Source organism: Leishmania braziliensis (genome assembly GCF_000002845.2).
Source record: "Leishmania braziliensis MHOM/BR/75/M2904 contig, possible fusion of chromosomes 20 and 34".
Lineage (NCBI taxonomy): Eukaryota > Euglenozoa > Kinetoplastea > Trypanosomatida > Trypanosomatidae > Leishmania > Leishmania braziliensis.
The window spans coordinates 489,058-507,981 of record NC_017948.1 but is presented as its reverse complement, the minus strand read 5'-3'; the positions used below and the strand labels follow the sequence as shown (position 1 = coordinate 507,981).

The window sequence follows — 18,924 nt, the reverse complement described above, 5'->3', positions numbered from 1 at the left end:
CCCCCCCACACACACACACGCACTCACTCGCTGCTCTTCGCCTTGACATTCGCGCACACCTTTAGACACGTGGCTCCACATAGCTGCCTCTCTGTATGATTACTCGATGACTACGTCACAGCGCTCAGGGGCACAGGAAACGGGAGGAAGGACTGCACGGTGCTAACTGGTGGGGCAACACGCCCGCAGGTGCACCGCCCCCTCCCTTTTTCCTCCATTACACGCTCCCGCCATGGGTCAGGGCATCCTCACAGTCGTGCAGCATCGCCTGACAGATGTGTACGCCGTCGGACAAAATGGACCAGCAGTCGTTTACACTCAACGCAGACGGCGGTGCCACATAGCCGGCGCACTCATCCCTGGCAGATGACGGCTCGGCAGACCGCAGCTGATACGTGTTGCCGCGGCGCGAGGGAAGCTGCTGGTATCGGAAGTACACGACCTGGCCACTCGCGCCAGCCGCAACATGCACCTGCTGCGGCATGGCCCACTCCTCGCGCAAGGTAGGGTCCACAACGCAGTGACCAGTTGGCGACACAAGCAGCACGCACAGCAGCGGTATTTGAGCCCAGCTGATAGCCTTGCGATACGGCTGCGAGCGATCCACCTCGACGGAGACACCTGCACCGTCTCCTGGTGCCTTGTGCAGGGTGACGGCCGGCAGGCGCAGCGACCGGAGCGCCGTGTGGACGGCGTACGCGATAGCGGTGAAGAGGTTGCCGCCGCTGCACTGCAGGACATGCACGTCAACGTGAATCCTGAAGCCAAAGCCCTCGCCAACGTACAAGTCTGCCGCAGGGAAGCCGCTCAGTAAATGGTCGCCGCGACTCCCTGCTGCCGCCCCAGATTTACCAGCTGACGAATTCGCCGACGACACCGTGACCGCCGTGTCACTGACTTCGCCAGCGTCCTCCGGCACCACCTCAGCCTCCGCCATGCCTTGTTGCTCCTGCACCTCCACTTGAGCGGCGCCAAACACCTGCCGCACAGTGGAGGCCAAAAAGGCGAGATAGTCTCGGCGGTAGCGGACCACGTTTCGGCCCCCGACGGCGCTTGCGTACGTGTCCAGCACGTGCGGCACGGCATCAATGGTGATGTACAGCTGCCCCTTACCAGTGTCGGGCGCGCATTCCTGCTCTGCGCCAGCGCTAGAGTTCGAGTCGGCAGTGGCGCAGCCATCCACAACCGAAGGTGTGGCAGCCGCCAGCACGACCGTGCCGCTGGCGTTCACTTCCACATAACTGCCGTTGTAGCTCCCCTGCACGTCACCGGAAGCCGCACCGACCAGGGAAGAAGGGCTCGTCCGAGCCGTGATGTGTATCGGCCGGCGCTGCAGCAGTGTGCGCCCATCTTCGCGTACGTCGTTCGCCACGCCACCTTGTACAGCGCGCACCTCTGCGAGGCTGATAGATGCCGTCCCAAGCGGCATGGTACTAACGCCCCTGGCAAGAATGCAGTCGTTTCGCTATGTTTACGTGAAGCGCCCGCCTCATCCAGAGAGAGAGATAGACACACACACACACAAGTAGTGATGGAGGCGAGAAGACAGGACAGCAGTGCAGTGGAGGAGGAGGGAAAGAAGGAAAAGCGCCATGAGCACAAAGTGAAGGTGTGAGTGAGTGTGGGAAGGGGAGGAGGAACGGTGTCACACATAGCAGCCGCCATACAAGGGAGGGAGAGAAACAGAGAAGGGGGAGCGATGGAGCGCAGGTATCGGAGTCCATGGGGAAGGGAGGCGGCAGCGGCGAAGACTCTTGTGTACATCACGCGAGGAACGGTGCTACACCGCACATGGCTGCCTTTGCTGTTGGCACCTGGCAAGTCGTCACTTCAGCCGCTGCAACACTCACATCTATCGGTTAAGGATGATGCGAGGAGGGTGGGAAGAGAGAAACACACACAACAGCACTACAAGTGTGTTCTCCGTTGGGGGGAAAGGGAAGGGGTTACGCATGTATGTGCATCCACAGCGCCACCCCCTTTCACCCACAAATTGCTCTACCTTCTCTTGTACTGGCCCTGTACTTCAATGGGGATGAGCAAGAGACAGAGACAGACAGAGAGATGAGTGCAGACAGCCCCAAGAGAATCTTTGATCTCCACAAAAATGTGTCCACCTGTACAGGCAACAAAGCACACACACACACACGCACACACACACTTAATGAGCCACACACTGACACTGGCGAGTGCGCCCTACGCAGGAGGAGGGAGACTGCAGAGACAGAAAATCACAAAAGTGGCAACCGCACATGCAACCACACACGCGTGATCAGACGAGTCAAGCCAAGAACAATAAAACCCAAAGAGGGAGAGAGATGACGTGCGAAACAACGAAAAGTTGAAACGGGGGAAAAAAGAAAGGAAAAAGCCCAGCTGCACACCGCCCCCATCACACAGTACAAATCACACAGATAGACGCCGACGCACAAACACGAGGGCATACGGTAGCACACCTTTCCTGTTCACAGCTTGCCGGACTTCTGGAGCATGTTCAGCTTCTCACCGATACCATAGGCGATGCTCTGCGTGTTGGAACGAATGCGAATCACGCCCCTCACCAAGCCTTTCCCGTCACTCTCCACGCTCACGTTCGCCAGGGCGTCCTCGCCAAAGGCAGTCTGGGCGTACAGGTTGCACGAGACGTACGCGCACCCCTCGCTCTCCTCCGAGGTGGGTAGCAGATCTAGTTCTGGGTCCTGCTCCTCCTGCTGCTCTACCTCGTACGGCTCCAGCAGCTGCATGTTCAACTCCTGCACAATGAAGCGCACTAAACTAGGTAGGTCGCGCCTCATCGTCGACACAGCAATCTTATTCTCCCAGTCGAAGATGCCCCACTTCTCACGGAACTCCGCCGAGCAGCACGGACTCGGGTGAATGTAGTTCATGATGTCCACATGGATGTCGTTCAGGATGAAGCTGCAGCGCTGATTGTTCGGCGCATCGTACAGAACGGTGCCGTAAATGACGCCGCTCTCGGTGGCACTCACCTTCAGTGAGGTGCGCACAGCGATGGTCTCGTGTGGGTTGAGGATGTACGTCTGCGGTCGCTCGCACAGCTTCATGCCGCCGAGCGAGACAAGCTCGATGGTGAGGTTTGTCAGCTGCTTCGAAGTGCAGTTCACGAGCAACCAGTCGACGGAGACGTCGAACTGATGTACCGTGATGCTGGCCTCGCAGTAGACGGGGTCGTTGAAGCCGGAGAGCGGCATCGTGTCCTCCAGCTTCTTCAGGAACACCTGCGCCTTGTGCTCGCTGCTCTCATCCTTCGCACCGGCATCCAGGCCATCGGCGGCGGCATCGAGCTCGAAGATGGCATCCTTGTCCTCACTCAGCTGCGAGAACATGACAGGCGCATCGATAGCGTTCAACTGGACGGCAGCAGCAGCAGCGGTGGCGGCGACGCCCCCATCGCCTTTGCCGACCTCCCTTGTTGACCGCCGTTCCGCGCGCCCCAGCGCTTCCAAGGAGGCATGGAGTACGTCGAGCATGAAGGAAGCCTGCGGGTTGGAGAGCAGCTCGATGTTCAGGCGGAGGTGCTCATTGGTGTCGGCGTTTATAGGATTCGGTGAATCCGCCTCCGCGCCGTAGCGCAGTATCTCACGCAGGATAGCGAGAGCATCGGACTGTGCCGCGTTGCGAGTCGCCTCATCCACAGCTCCCTTGGCCTCTCCAGTGAAGAGCTGCACGACAAGCTTGGTGAGGGTGCTGGCAAAGGCGGAGGCGAGGAAGTACTCCCCCCTGAGCAGCGCCATGCGCAGGCCGCTGCTGCTCACATCGAGGCTGCCGTCTTCGCCATGACCGTTCGCGGCGGTCGCGGCGGGGGTTGGGGTTGCTGTGGTGTAAGTAGTAACGTACGTTCCGTCCTCAAGGACCTTTGTCACCGCACGCATGTTGGGCTGGGGAGAGGTTTTGTTGTTGGCAGCGGCGGTGGTGAGGGTGGCCGCGTCGAGAGCGGCAGGCTTAGGGGTCTCAAGCGGCAGCGGCGCTACCACGTTCTTGAGCATGCTCAGTGCCTGCAGCACCTCGTCCGCGGACGACACGTACGCACCGAACATCCAGAGCGCTGTGCGCATGACGGGGACTGACGTCATCATGGGAAAGATGTCCGAAAGCTTCTTCATCGTGTCACGGCGCAGCTCCGGCTGAGAGAGTAGCACCTCCTTGATGAGAGTGATCACCTCCTTACTAGTGCTGGTCGTGTCGCACAGGTAGTCAAGCAGCACCGGCAGCATCGACGGCGCCGACGGCGGGTGGCGCAGCAGCGCCGTGTTTATGGCCTTGATGATGAGCAGCCGATACGACATGGCCCCGTTGGCATCTTCAACCTCGAAGTCCGTGCGGTTAGCGCGCAGCAGCTCCTTCTTCATCGCCTGCATGAACGTCTCCGCGTTGCGACGCGTGACCAGCTCGACCGCCAGCTCGATGACACGCTCACGAATAGTCATGGTGCCGTCCTGTAGCACGCTGAGGATGTCAAGCAACGAGTCCTGCAGCACGTAGAGGTACGACCTGCGCATCTGGTTTAGCTGCTCGACCGCAATCAACCGCACACTGTTGTCGGAGTGCACCTTGATGATGTCAACGTAGGTTAGCGTTGCCTGCCGGATCGCCGTGGGAGATGAGGAGAGGCTCAGCAACGTTGTCGCACACTGGTAGCGTACCGCGGCACTTTTGCTCTGCAAGACGGAGAAGAGGACTGGGACGTAGCGCGCCTTCTCGTAAGGGTTGGCGCGGATCATCTGGCGGCAGAACTCCACCACAGACATGAGAAACGGCCCATCGACAGCCGACAAGGTGTGCGAGTCGCGAAAGTCGTTAAGATAGCTCGCTGCCCGCTCAGGTGCGAAGGCTGCAAGGAAATCGAGGCCGTTGCGGCACGTAGACACATCCGTCTCAGTGCGCATCGCCGACTCCACTAGCTCCGGCGCATCGGGGAGCAGCTGCGGGAACTTCTTGAAGATGTAGTGAACCGCCAGTACCGCATTGCGGCGCACGTAGGCAACCTTGTGCGACAGGTTCTGAACCACTGCTGACACGAGCGGCTCGATCAGCTCCACCTCATTCACCTTACAGAGGAAGCGCAGAGTCAGGCCTCGCACGTACTCGTTGGGGTGAAGCAGGTCGTTGCGCAGGAAGCTACAGATGAGAATGATGACAGAGAGGAGGTTGCCGTTTGCGTCGCGCTTGTCAATGACCTCCCAGAAGTACAAGACGAGCTTCTTGATGAGGTGGTCATCGATGGGAGTGATGTAGCGGATGACGGACATGATCAGGTAGTTCTGCGGCTCGCCGTTCACGTGGAGGCAAATGATCGCCATGAGAGCATTCGCGCGAGCGGTGTTGTCACCCTTCTCCAGTGCGATCTTGATCTCCTTCGACGACATGGCGCTGACTGTCTTGCCCACACTGACGAGCAGCGTGCTGCTCTCCTCCTGACTCGACACTGTTGTCTCCGCCATGTTGCTTGATGCGTGAGGGTGTGGGTGGAGGGGGGGGGGGGGGTATTTATGAGTAGTTGTCAAGGGTCGTGAAGGGCAGAGATGGAGAGCTACGATAGCAGCAGCACTACAGCTCGTGTGTATGTAAGATTCCGTGCCAAACCAACGCCTCGTACTCACGGCAGTAGGTTGTGTAGTCGCGTTTCCCTCGTTCTCTCTTATTGGCGTCTCCTTTCGTTGCAGTAGAAAAGACGCTTGCGCGCACACGTGCCCGATAGTGTGAAGATCTCCGGCCCTCTTTAGTGTGAAGCCCGAGCGAGAGAAAGAGAAGGGAGAGGAGAAGGTGACTGTTGAGCTGAAGGGTTCCACCCCACTTCCTAGCCGGTTATGGGCGAGGTCACAAATGTCATGAGCGTCGGCCGGGTATGTGTGTGTGGGGGGAACTGACTCCTGTATGCAGCTACTACAGCGCTGCTGATTATCGTTTCGATTACTTCTGCAAAAGCCCAGGGCCCACCCCTTCCTTAGCCACCATGGCTCACCCGGGGGGTTGACATGACGGGGGCTGCTCGGAAGGGACTGACTTGAACTGACAGACGATGCAGTAAAACCACTTGACACGCTCCCGAACATGAGGAGGAAAGAGAACTACCATGCACACGCGCGTCGCAGCAGATGTATGTATATACCATTGAGGGACTCATCCCCCCTCCCCCCTCCCCACTCTACAGGAGGATCAAAGATGCCTCTTGCAGATGAGAGGAAAGGGGAGGAGGACAACACGAGAAAAGGCCTAGAAAGACGCGAAGAGGAGAGGGGAGGGCAAGGAGGGAAGGTGCATGTGTGGGTTCGTGCATGGGAGACCTAAAGTTGTAGCAGAACGCATCCTCTCACAGGAGACCGCCCCGCCAAAGTCAATGGCTTTTTTCCTTGAGTACAGCAGGGGTAGAGCGGATTGCACATACGAGCTGCGAGACGAGATGAGGAGGAGGAGAAGAGAAGCGAGATTCGCCATCATTCACCCCTCTTGTGTACACCTATACTGTCGCATACGCGTGCAGGGGTCCCATAAGACACGCTCTCTTTCGCGCAGTGTCGATGACGGAGCTCGTTCATCGCCGCACAGAAAGATATGGGATGAGCAGGGGTCGATGCGCAGTACGAGCATATGCCTGCGCGTGTATGGGTCTGTTTATATGCATGTATAGGCATATGTGTGTGTGTGTGGGGGGGGGGGGGGGGGGTGCGTACAGGGGAAGGAAAGAGAAAGCGTGAGAGGGGTGGGAAACAAGAGAGCGCACGATGGTGTGCACAGGGGCACACACGCACACAAAACGCATACGCAGAGAAGCAATCCCGAAAGAGAGGGTGACGCCACGTCTCTCCGTGGTCCTCTTTCTCAGGCAGGCACCTTTATCTGCAATCAACACGATGGCGCTTTCAGCTCCCCGCTCACACGGGCACATCCATGTGGCACGACGTCGTCAGTATGCGTATTTTGGCTTTCGCTTTCCTTACTTCCAGGCCCTGGGGATGGTGATACCAACCGGTACAGGAACAAAGTCAAACAAGGGCACACGTGCACAGACAATACACACATGCGCCACTGTGCGTCAACTCTGCTCAGCGGCACAGACACACACACGAGAGAGAGAGAGAAAGAAAGAAAAAGGCCGTAGAATCAGCGCGACAACGACGGCAGAGAGACTCAAGAGAAGGAGAAGGGGAGGGGAAGGGAGAAGCAGCGCGTGCTCCAGCGGAGAGATCATGCAAGCGAGTAAAAGAAGCAGACGGAACACACCATCACTCAACGAATAAAAGTGACGCGCACAGAGGGAGACCAGCGCAGACCTACGCCGGTGGGGGAAAAAGGAGTCCAATTAAGCAAGGGGGAGGGAGCCTTGTTTGATGCGCGGACGCGCAAGAGGAAGATCCGAGTCCCTTCACTTTGGGAGGGGGGGGGGGGGGGGGCGCGACCCGACACCCACCGCTGTGACCTCTTCCGAACCTCACCGGAGTGACCGTTCCAGCTGCAGCGCCTCGCAGCAGCGGTAAGCTCCATGCAGCTGCGACGGAAGCCTCTCGTGAATCGCGCAAGAAGCCAGGCAGCCACTTTCACGCAGCAAGGGCATTGCCAGCAAAGTGTCGATGTAGAGGGGAACTGTTGACGGCGTCCTTCGCGAACGCGATGACAGCTGCGTGGACGCCACACCTTGCGAGAGCTCCGCGCAGTGGAGCAGAGGACACAACCGCGAGCACCGTTTCCACGACTCCTTGTCTCCAGGATGCGTCACAACGTGCAATACGCGCGGCAAAACGAATGACTCCAGCGGTGGAGCACGACTGCGCGCGCACCGTAGTGGTGTCCGCCATAAACTGCTGTTGCGCTGCTGTGGTAACGGCATTCGAGTTCGACACCTCTCAGTCCTGTGCAATAAGGGCACGGAGGCCGAGCGCTCGCCCCTCCGCCCCACCAGCTCCCCTCTTCATGAGGAAAGTGTCGCTGGGTCGGCGGTGCCACGGGAGCGCCAGCGCCTCAGCGGTTTTCGGGGTCGCGTACGCTGCAACTACTACATCCTGGCGACACACGCACAGCTGGTAGACACAGGACGAGACGCGTCACAGCACCGGCTCTACAACCTCACCAATGCCCTGCAGATGCAGTAGAACACGCGCTAAAGTCGGTCGACGGCGCAGGTTCACCGCAAGTATCGACGCGGAAACGGCTGGCATGGCACGAAACTCGCTCAACAACTGCCCGCTGTGATCTACGGTGAGAGGCAACAAGCCCGTAGAGGAGACGTTTGCGGGAGGCCAAGACACGACGGCGTCGCAACCAAAGGCTGGAAAGACGCCAGTGGACAATCGAAACAACGTCACCCCGAGACTCCACACGTCACGCGCCGCAGGCACGTCGCAGTCGCAATTGTGTGGAAACGTCTCCGGCGCCATGTAGTGCGGCGTCCCCACGCAACGCCTCAACTCCGGCCCGACCTCCTCCACACCGCACGCGAGCCCAAAGTCAAGTATGCGCACATGCGGCGGCCGCGCGTCGCTGTAGTCACCATCACTGCTGCTGCCATCGTCAGCACCAGCAACGGTGCCGGCAGCATTCACCACGAAGTTGTCAGGCTTCACGTCACGGTGCACCACGCCGCACCGATGCACATGCGCCACAGCACGCGCGCACTGCACGCACAACGACAGCAGCACCAGCGGGGGGTACTGAAATCCGCAGCGCACCGCGTACTGCTCCAGGTTGCAGTCGCCGGCGTCCATCGGCAGCGCGATCGCGCCCGCCCGGCAGTCAAACCACGGCTTGTGCATTGGCACAACGTGCGGCGACGCCCCAGCGCGACGGCACAGCGCCACCTCGCGGCCAGCGCACCGCACCATCTCGATCACGGCCGAGAGACGTGTTTCTTTGCGCAGCGATATGCGCTTCACCGCCATCCTGCGCCACGCACCGCCACCCTCGTGACGGTACGAAAGGGTCACGACACCGAACGCCCCAGCGCCGAGCTCCTGCGGCGTCCACATATACTCCGGGTCGTCGCCCACTCGCATCGCAATGCAGGCAGACCGCATCACACTCAAAAAGAGGACGTTGCGACGGTGCACTTCCTCTTCTGAGAGGACTTTAGGCGCATTCCTGACATGGACCTCATCATGCGCCGCGGAGCCGCTGTTTCTTTCTGGCAGGGCCTCCGACATCTCTGAGGGTGTGTTGCAAGGGTTAATGTGGAAGCCGACGACCTCTGCGCACCGTCTTGCCAAGGAGTAGCGGAGTGAGGGCGGTGCTTTTCCCTCCAAGTCAATGATTCTCTGCGTGATGTGCCGCCGTCTTCGCGCGCACTTATCGCTCTCTAACTCCTTGTAGACCGCTCTACACCTCTGCTAAGGCAGTGACACCAGAGCGAACAGCCACGTAGAGAGAGGGAAGATGCGCCTTCTTTTCTGGGGGAGGGGGGAAGGGGTATTGTGACGGCTATCAACGTGGAAGAACAAAGAAACAGAAAAAAACAGAGGAGAGGGGGGCGGTTAGAACACACTCGCCTGATGGATTTCGCTGCTGCGCAGACACGTCAGGTCTTTCGGTAGAAGAAGAGAAGAGGGAAAAAAAAACGAAGAGAGAACACGCAACAGCAACGACAGCACAGCAGAAGAGAGAAGGAAGGAAGGAAGGAAGGCAAGAAAGGAGTCACGGTCGTGCGGTGGGGTCACAGCCGACGTTTGTTCTTGTTTCGTACTGTTGTTTGTTTGGTTTGTTTGATTATTTTCGCTTGAGTAGCGCGTACAAAGTGGTGGAGAACGAGAGAACAGAAGAAAACGAGATGGGAGCGAGGGGAGTACAACGGAAGGCGGCGTCGCAAGGTGGGCCTCGCGGGCCTTAGGCAACTACGCAACCGGGAAAGAGAGGGTGAAGGCGAGGAAGGAATAATAAAGAAAAGGGGGGGGGGGGCAGGGAAGGGTTGAGGAGGTGTCCGGTATTCGGCCCTACAAGTGGTTGTTGTAAAATATGATAGAGAGGGGCACAGAACGAGGGAGTCGCTCTCTGTGTTGGGGCTTGTGTGTGTGTGTGTGGGGGGGGGGGGGGGGGGGGCTGTTTTCCCCTTCTCTTCTCGGTGCTCTCCTTTGGCGCAGTTTCCGTGAGTGTGGTTGGCCGTACTTTGACTATTTCCAAAGGGGCATCCACTGCGGAGACACAACGGGAGAAGGGCACGGAGAAAGCAACGAAGAGGCACCAATGCGAGACCTTCGGCACCCACGTGTTTCTGACGTGAAGGAGGGAAAGGAAAGCGCGCGGGCGTGTATATGGTGGGGAGAGGGGGGGTCTAGACACGGACGGACTACTTTTCACGTCGATGCGAAGTGGTGTGCCTTTGCCTGGGAGAGAGGGAAAGGGGGGGGGCGCAGAGAAGTGGAGAAATCCACTCTTTGCTTCTAAGGTGAACACGCGAAACCCGCAAACGAGTCTGTACGTGAGCGTGCGTGTAGGGAGAAGGGGGGACAAGGGACTAAAAAAATGGGGTCGCCTAAGGGCTCTGAGGGAGTGGGAGCGGGTCGGTGCTGATGATGCGAGGTTGCTGAAGACGCCGTTATCCCAGCACGAATTGCAGAAGTGGCTGGATAAGAAGAAAAGCTCACAAGCAGTGGGTGCTTAAAGGCGCGGAGGTGTAGGGGGTGTGCACGGTGGGATTTCGAGGTGGTGAGGGAGGGTAAGAGCGCGTTAAGGGGATGCGGGGCGCTGGGGGTAATTTGTCGGGGTCCGTGTCCAATACAAAAAAATTCACGGAAACGACGACGACGAAGACGGGGAGGGGGGAGGCTGTGCGGAACGACGGGAAGAGAAGAGGGTGTAGAAATGGGGCGCGAAAGAGTCAGACGCACACAGAGGTGCAAGTCTGTTGGGATGAAATTTATGGCACCGCCCCCGTAGGTGTGATTCCGCCGCCACACGGACGACAGAGAAGCGAAAAGAAATATAAACGAAAAAGAAAGAGGGTCAGAGATGGGCGGGTGACGCAGGGAGGAGAGTGGCCGAGGGGAATGGATGGGGTGAAGGGCAGTGTGAGAAAGACCGAGAGAGAGAGAGTGGAAGGGTCGAGGGAGAAACAGGGACGGCGCTGGGCCGCGACAACGGCCCACACACACACACATACACACCGATAATGGGTGCAGCTGTGCTTACGCAGGGGAATTGGCACCCTCACTCTTCTCTCTGCCTCAGGCCTGCCTCTCCCGCTGCTGGCAGACGCAGTCCAGAGGTCACGCGCTCTACGCAGTGCCCTAGCTGGGCGATCTTGATATTTCCACTACTTTTGCGTGTGTGTGTGTTTCTGCTGCCCTATCGCAATGTCAGCTGTGAAGGGTCGCTCCCACATCACGGGGAAACTGGGAAGGGGAAAGAGGTCCGGTGCGAGTGCGCCCACAGACTAGAAAAGAAGCCGTGCCAGAGAAAGAGAGAAACTAATGAAACGGCACTTGGCGCGCAGGTGCGTGTGTTGTTGGGGGAGGGGGGGCGTTGTTGTTGGGCAAGACGGGCGAGGGAGCCTCTGTAAGGGACCTCCGCATAAGCAGAGAACGAGAAAGAGAGCGCGCACAATGAATGGAAAGGGGACTATGGGAAGAGGGGACACCCAACACCTACACTGGCAAGCGAAAAAGATCGGGTCTGGCATGATGCTAGGTCCTCCCCCTGCCGTGGGTGTATGTCTTAGGCCTCACCCGCTTTCCCTACCGCCTCCTCCCCCATCAACGTCGGTCCATCGTCACCCCGTCACGTCACATGTACATGGACTTGAACCAGTCGCGGTACCGGAACCCACCCTTGCCGCGCCTCCATGCCTGGAAGCATGTCTCCGGGTTCGCCATGACGGCTGTTACCCCGCCACGGGTGACCTCGATCCCGCTTGTGCCGTTCACCACAATCAGGCGGGGAAGCGCAACAAAAGGGCGCAGCACCAGCCCAGCATCGCGCGACACCCACGACGCCCCGTCACGGTGCGTGCAGTGAAAGAAGCCAAAGGAGCGCGTAATGTCCATCATCTCCTTCGCGGCGAGCGACACGGCGACGACGACGAAGTCAGGGCTGTGCCTCTTGTGAAAAACCTGCAGGTACCGCATGAAGGTCAGAGAGCGCTCCGACTCTGTGAAGAAGAGCAGCCCAACCAGGCGACCCTTGAGTACGTCGCGTTGGCACAGCGCTCCACTTGGGCTGTGTAGTCTGTCGATGTTCTTTAGATAGTCGTTCATCACGTCGTCGTGCTGGAACGGTACGATGCGCTGGTCCATCGTCTTGAGCTCCTCACGCTGCTCTGCGAGCTTTGTGGCGCCGTCACCACCGAACCCGCGGCTGTCGGGGTCGCGCGGCTTCAGCGTGGCGTCCAACATGAGGTGTATCAACCGTGTGAGAGTCAGCTGCTGCCGATCCACCATGGAGAAGTCGCCGGAGCCAAAAGCGTGCTGCAACGTGGCGCGCTCGAGCGTGTCGGGGATAGCGCCGTCTGCCGGGCCGCCGAGCCAGTTTGTATTCGTGGAGCCACTCTTGAAGTCTCCGCCAGCACCGCCCCTCTCATCCAACTTTTCGATAGGCCGCGAGGCCGTCTCCACACGCTTTGCATTCTGCGAAAGACTACTGCCTCCATTGCCACGCAATCCCGACAGCGACGGCTGGATGTTTGGCGGCGGGCGATTGCGTGACGGGTCAGCCTTCCAGCTGTACAGAGAAGGATTTGCAGCAGCGTCGCCCCAGTCCCCGCCCAGTGCACCGGGACCATAGGGAGCGTGATGCGTGGCATTGTCGGCGCCGTCGTAGAAAACCGAGGAGGCTCCGATGGGAGGCGCGCCCCACGGCGTTGCCTCAACTCCGCCGCCACTTCGTCGAAAAGCCGACGACCCACTGGCGGGAACACGGCTACCAGCCATCCCAGGCCCGTTGCCAACATTGCGCATGCGATGTTGGGAGTGTAGTAGAATCGGCTCTGACCAGCTACCTGGTCCTTTGCGCGACGTGCGAAACCAGAGAGGGGTGGCACGCATGGCCTCCCCCTCCCCTTCTCCTTCACCGCCTCAACGAAGTAACAGTTGCTTTATCAGCGCCTTGGCCTGCAACTCTTGATATGGGTGCTGCTTTCCGTTCGCCTTGTCCGTTGCACGCGCACATGTGGGTGAGGGGCGAGTAAGGTAAGTAAGTAACAAGGGGAGAAATAGAGAACACCAAAGGAGGCAGTTATCAAAGACAGAGGTGGGGAAAGGAGTTGGTGGGACAGAAGTGCGTGGAGAAATATAAACGTGGAGTGAACAGTGCGTGGGTAACCTATGTTTCCGTGGGCGTATGTGGCCGAGAGTGGGATGATGATAGAAACGAGGGCCAGATGGAGGAGGCGGGGGCGGAAGTTCACCGTGGCACGTATATGCGCACACACACACACACACGTGTACACCGACTGGGGGAGAAGACTACTGCCAAACAGAATGTGGATCGCCGTGGGAGGGGGAGTATACTGAGCCACATCCGCGTAACCGTCCACTCGGCATCAGCAATTTGAGCACCGCACTGATGTCGCCCCCCTCTCGCTTAAGCCTCTCCGGCTTTTTCCCTCCACCAGGACGCAATAGCGTGCAGCCGTCGGTCTTCCGTGCATGTCAACAAAGAGTGGCACGTCCACCATAAGCACACACACACAAGCGGTGATGCAGCCATACAGCGCACCACCGTGATTGGTGTTTTCTGTTCCTTGTTTGTCTATGCGCGCTGGCGTCATTGGTTTCGGCTTTATTCCTTGCTTTACGCACTCCAGTCACTAGTCGGGAGACTCACTCGGTCTCCCTCGCTATTCTGCTCTCCTGCTCGCTCACGTGCTCATGTTTCGCCGTCACCCGCATACACATACATATATATACATACATATGCATACATATATATATATGCAAAGAGAACGAAACCCCCAGGAAAGACAACAAAGTAAAAAAAAAAAAGAGAGAAAGTCGGACATCGTGATACATCAACCTGAATGCGTGTTTCGCAAGCAAGGACTATCGCGTGGCAAAGTGTGTACAGGTAAGTTTGTCTGCCAGTCATAGCTTCATTCGCCCCCAACGTGCGGGATGCGCCTTTACAGATTCACTTGTCTTTTTATGCCCTACTTCACGTTTCAGGAAACTGCACGCGTGTCTGCTGCGCACTCCGTTTTCCCCTTTTGCATTCGTATTGGCACCACTCGCGCTGCGTCATTGACTTTTTTATTTGACTGGCTTCTTGTCAGAGCGTAGTGTGGCGCTGTGCGTCTCCCTCGCCCGCGCGAGCAAGGCGGGGGCCTGCCTTCATTTGGATAAAGGCAAGAGCACACAGCGGAGGGACAAAAGGGGGGAACGCGCGGTTGTGTTTCGTGTAAGTGCCCCTCTGCAGACCTCCTCTTCCCCTCTTTTTCCTCTTCTGTGCCCCATTGTGCCTCGATTCTCTCCGCCCCGTCACGCCCTCAAGCTCGCTCGCCCTCCCCCTCTCCCTCTCTCTCTTTGCATATGTGTCGGGAGAAAAAACTACTGAGAGGGACAGGCGGATGGCGACGATGGAATGGACGAGAGAGGGGGGAGGGGGGAGGGGGGGCATGACCGCTGCCAGAAAAAAAAAGGAGCGAACCACCTACGCAGCATTCGTATACACGCACACACGCACGGGCAAAGATGGGAAATAAGAGAGAATAGAAAAGCGAGTCCGTGGTGGAAGTCACGGGAGACAAGGCAAGGATAAGTATGAAGGCAGCAATGGGAGGGGGAGGTCCTACAAGCGCAAGAAGACTGCAAAAGAAACGAACTAATGAGACGAGGAACGAGCGAGGGAGAAGAAATGCGCAGTAAAGAGGAGGATGTAAAAAAGTACGACAGAAAGGTGGCAAATACCCCCCAATCTGATCCACTTACACACACAGAGAAACGCACAGACAGAGACCCAAGAAAATAAAAACAACAAGCAAAAGAAACGAAAAAGAGAGGACAACAGCTCAATACAGTAAAATACGAAGAATATTTGCCAACGCACACATAAGAGGGGCGGAATGGGGGAGAGAAGAAGGAGTGGAGGAGAAACATCCTGTACATCACTCTACTAGTAGTGAAAGCGAGTCGGTGGAAATGGTAGAGGGCTAACAAAGGAATCGAAGCGATAAAAAGAGCTTTGGAGAAAAATAAAAAGGAAAGAAACAACGGAGGCATACACACAAATTCACATGAACGCACTCGAGGAGAGGGAGAGAGAGAGAGAGAGAGAGACAGGCGTGGAGAGACTGCGAAGGAGGGAAAGAAAGGACTAGATGTACGTGGATCAGTCGGAGAGCCAGTACACATTCACACAAGCACATACATGAGATGCAGGGAAACACGGGGAAATGTATGGTAAGGGAAAAAAACGAGCACAAGGGCAGCGGAGACACAGCATCCCGCCTATATCACGGACTGGCACGCATGCATACACACACACACACACATGTCTTTGGGAATGGACATGTGTGTGTGTGTATGCATGCGCATGTACCTGGGCACGTTGTTGCCCTCTCCTCGTTTCCGCTATGTCCTGCAGCACCTTTCATTCCTTCACCTCCACACTCCCCCCCCGCCGCCGCCGCTGTAGCAGCCACCGATCCGTCCCGGGTCCTTTTTCTCGCTCCGGCTGCGTGCCTCTGTGGTAGCTGCCGTCTTGACCGTCGCCGTGACTCTCCCGCGCCTTCCCCCGTGCCAGTCTTACTTGCAGGTATGTATCTGTGTGTATATGTGTGAAGATGCGCGCTGCAGTTGATGGTCTGAAGTCAGAAGAGAAATGAAAGGTGTTGAGAAATGATGACCGCTCCGCCGGACACACGGTTGTGCGTTCTTCCCTATCGTCAGCGCTATCATCGCGCATCCTCTCTCTCTCCTTCACTTGACGCTAGAGAGAGAGGATGATGATGAAGCAAACCCCCACACGCACAGCAAACCTAAAAGTGTGCACGTGCGTTCTGGCGAAACAAAAGAAACAACAAAGGAGGAGACACATAAACACAAACAAGGGCAGTTTCGATCATGTGGCAAAAATGGCAGAAGTGATGAGAGAGAGAGAGAGAGAGAGCTGTAAGAGACATGTATGCGTTGCGCATGGTGTTGAGTGAATGAGTGAGAAGGCGTGTGTGTGGGTGTGTCTACATGGGGAAGGGCAAGTGGGCAGCCTGCAAAGAAAAGAAGAAGGCTGAACCTTTGAAGACCCAAGCGTGCTCACGAAACACAATGAAGAAATAGAAATGGGAAGAGGGGGAAAAATAGAACGAAGAAAGCACAAAGAAAAAAGCCAAGGGAACAAACAAATACATACAAATGGGGGAGGGGAAGTGCGCCGCCGCCATCGTCGTCTTTCTTTTCTTCGCGAGGGGAGGGAGGGGGAGAGAGGGAGAGGGGGGGAGACAACAGACAGCACAAGACACGGCAGGTCACAACCAAACAGAAAACGAGGAGGACTGTGTGGTGCGGGACTGGGAGGCAAGGAGAGGCGGAGACACACACACACACACTCCCCCAGATTGAAAGGGAGTGGACAAGAGAGAGAGAGGGAGACACACACCACTCCTAGTCAGCCACCTTCACTCCAAACAGACAGAAAGGCACGTACGCCATCCACACCGACCCTGGCACTTGCACAGGCGTACGGTTGGGTGTGTGGGGGGAGGGGATGAATGGGTGTAGAATAACGTGAAGGCGGAGAGGGGAAGAAGAAAGTTGAGCTGAGGGTAGACGAGAGTGCTTCAGAGGTGAGTGAGAGAGAGGTCCCGAAGAGAGAAAAACGAAAGCCCCAACCCCGGCTCGACCCCACCCTACTAGCATATTGATCCCGTTCTCCCTCACACTCCTTAGAAACCCCCTCTTGACATTCACCCACGAGTGCTTCTGTTTGACCGCGGCGTTGCACCCTACCTCAATGGTCATGCCCCCCTCTGCAACTCCCCTCCCCTCTCACTCATCCCTGAAGCACTCTTGTCTACTCGCTGCTTTTTCTTCCTCTTCTTCGATTCCCTTTTGGTTTTTCTCTCTATTTCTCCTTCTCTGCCTGGCGCTGGCGGTACTCCTCCGAGAGCGGCAAGGCATCCATCTTTGACTTGAAGCCGTTCACACGGCCCTCAATGAATAGCTCCGTCTCGCATGGATACACCACCACGGAGCCTACCCACTCCCCGTTCTCTTGCTGTTCCAGCTTCGTCTTGCCGAGAGCCTTGATGTCGCAGTCCTCGTTGAAGGTGACCAGCACGTGCATTTCGTACTGCGTTGTGTCGTTGTAGTATGCCCACTGCTTCTTCTTCTTGTTCACAATGCGGAAGAGTAGTCCATTGTCCTTCTCGAAGCCCTTCGTCACCTCATCACCGACGAATGTGGGCTTTCCGTTCACGTAGGTGACGCTGCTGCCCTCAGAAGATGCACCACAGCCCATTCTGACGAAATATACGCGCGTGCGCTGAGTGGGAGGTAGTAACTGAACGGTATTGAAACCGAAGAAGGCTTTCGAGAGAGAGAGAATAGGATAGGAAATAAAAGATGATGATGAATATATGTGAACTGAAGAAACCCACAAGGCAGAGAGAGGGGAGTGGGGGGAGTGGGGGGAGTGGGGGGAGTGGGGGGAGTGGGGGGAGGGGGGTGTATGGGTGTAAAGTGATGGCAAAGAGAGCAAACAGAGACGACAGACTGTTGAGAGGACGCCACGGAAGATGAAAGGGGTTGAAGGGAGAGGCAAAGACAAAGTGGTGGTTCGAATGTGCACAGCGCAATTCGTTTTTTTTTTTGTTTTGTTTTACGCGCACGCATGTGTGCGTGTGGATAAAAAGCGGTGGAGGGAGAGCACAAGCGACGTGTGTGTGTGTGTGTGTGTGTGTGGGTGGGTGGGCGTACATTGTGCGAGGAAGACACGGGCAGAATGGGGAAAGAGAAAGAGGGAGACAAAGTGCTTGGATGTGAACAAAGAAGGTAGAGAGAAGAACCGAGAGAGCCCCTGCGCAGCTGAATCCCTTCGGCAGCGGCTGCGTTGCAAGCTGCAGAGCATGGAGACCAGTATGGAGACATGGAGAGAGGCTGGCCGTCGTATTTGAGTGGATAGCTGGTGGAGGCATGGAGGGATGAGAAGAGAAATTGGCTTTCACAGAACGACCTGGTAGCAACACTGCTGAGCTCCACTCCTTGCTCCTCGAAGTCAGCGGTGGCGCACTGATAAACTATAACGAGGGTGATGGGAATAGGGAAGAAGAAAGGTGGATAGGGAGCCAGTGACGCCGATAGACAAAGCGGTAGTAGTAGTAGTAGTAGTAACAAAGAAATATATGTATATATGTGAATGAACAGAGAGAAAGCTGCCGCACACCGGTGCGTCGACCTCCCTTCCTCTCTTTGCACTTCTGATATCTTCAGCGCAGTAACACCAAGCGACTACACACGCGCGTCATGCTTGCAACACAGCGAAGGGAAAGGACGAGGGAGAGGGAGACATTGGCACACGTCTGTGAGGGGAGAGAAACACACGCACACAGGCGCGCGGGCAAAAGGCAGACAACATCATAAGGGAAGGAACGAGGAAATGGAGAAACAGAGGGAGGGAGGGAGTTGAATAGAGAGAGATGATGATGCACACGGCATGTAGTGAAAGAGAAAACGAGTCGCTACATGGAAAACAACGCACAAAAAAGGGGGGACACGCGTGCATAATGCGCCCCTCCCCCTCCCCACGCCTTGCAGCAACGTGGCTATTGCGGCCATACGCTTTACGTCGTGAGAAACCCACACGCATAGACACATATCAGCTCACATGTTAGCACAGCTTGCGACTCAACGTGTGTCCTTGTGGGTATGTGTGTATGTCAGTGCGTAGGTGCGTACGAGAACGCTCCAACAAGGCACAGACAGACACCAACGTGATAGAGAGGGGGGAAAGAGGGATAGGTGGCATTCTGGCGACTCGCACAAGCGGACGAGC

General features: G+C 57.0%; 5 protein-coding genes across 5 annotated transcripts; all 5 read right to left on the bottom strand.

Annotated features, from left to right (window-relative positions):
• Positions 1-217: 217 nt before the first annotated feature.
• LBRM_20_5570 (putative exosome associated protein 1 (Rrp42 homologue)) lies at positions 218-1,429 on the bottom strand (the record flags this gene model as incomplete). The annotated part of the gene is made up of 1 exon (XM_003723058.1): positions 218-1,429. One exon carries the CDS (start codon positions 1,427-1,429, stop codon positions 218-220), a length of 1,212 nt encoding a protein of 403 aa, XP_003723106.1.
• A 1,036-nt stretch (positions 1,430-2,465) lies between these two features.
• LBRM_20_5560 (putative coatomer beta subunit) lies at positions 2,466-5,462 on the bottom strand (the record flags this gene model as incomplete). Its single annotated transcript, XM_003723057.1, has 1 exon — positions 2,466-5,462. The coding sequence occupies one exon, from the start codon at positions 5,460-5,462 to the stop codon at positions 2,466-2,468; it is 2,997 nt and encodes a 998-aa protein (XP_003723105.1).
• Positions 5,463-8,060: 2,598 nt separating this feature from the next.
• LBRM_20_5550 (kinase-like protein) lies at positions 8,061-9,155 on the bottom strand (the record flags this gene model as incomplete). Its single annotated transcript, XM_003723056.1, has 1 exon — positions 8,061-9,155. One exon carries the CDS (start codon positions 9,153-9,155, stop codon positions 8,061-8,063), a length of 1,095 nt encoding a protein of 364 aa, XP_003723104.1.
• A 2,571-nt stretch (positions 9,156-11,726) lies between these two features.
• On the bottom strand, positions 11,727-12,896 carry LBRM_20_5540 (conserved hypothetical protein; the record flags this gene model as incomplete). Its single annotated transcript, XM_003723055.1, has 1 exon — positions 11,727-12,896. One exon carries the CDS (start codon positions 12,894-12,896, stop codon positions 11,727-11,729), a length of 1,170 nt encoding a protein of 389 aa, XP_003723103.1.
• A 4,099-nt stretch (positions 12,897-16,995) lies between these two features.
• Positions 16,996-17,391, bottom strand: LBRM_20_5530 (putative calpain-like cysteine peptidase; the record flags this gene model as incomplete). The annotated part of the gene is made up of 1 exon (XM_003723054.1): positions 16,996-17,391. One exon carries the CDS (start codon positions 17,389-17,391, stop codon positions 16,996-16,998), a length of 396 nt encoding a protein of 131 aa, XP_003723102.1.
• Positions 17,392-18,924: the final 1,533 nt, after the last annotated feature.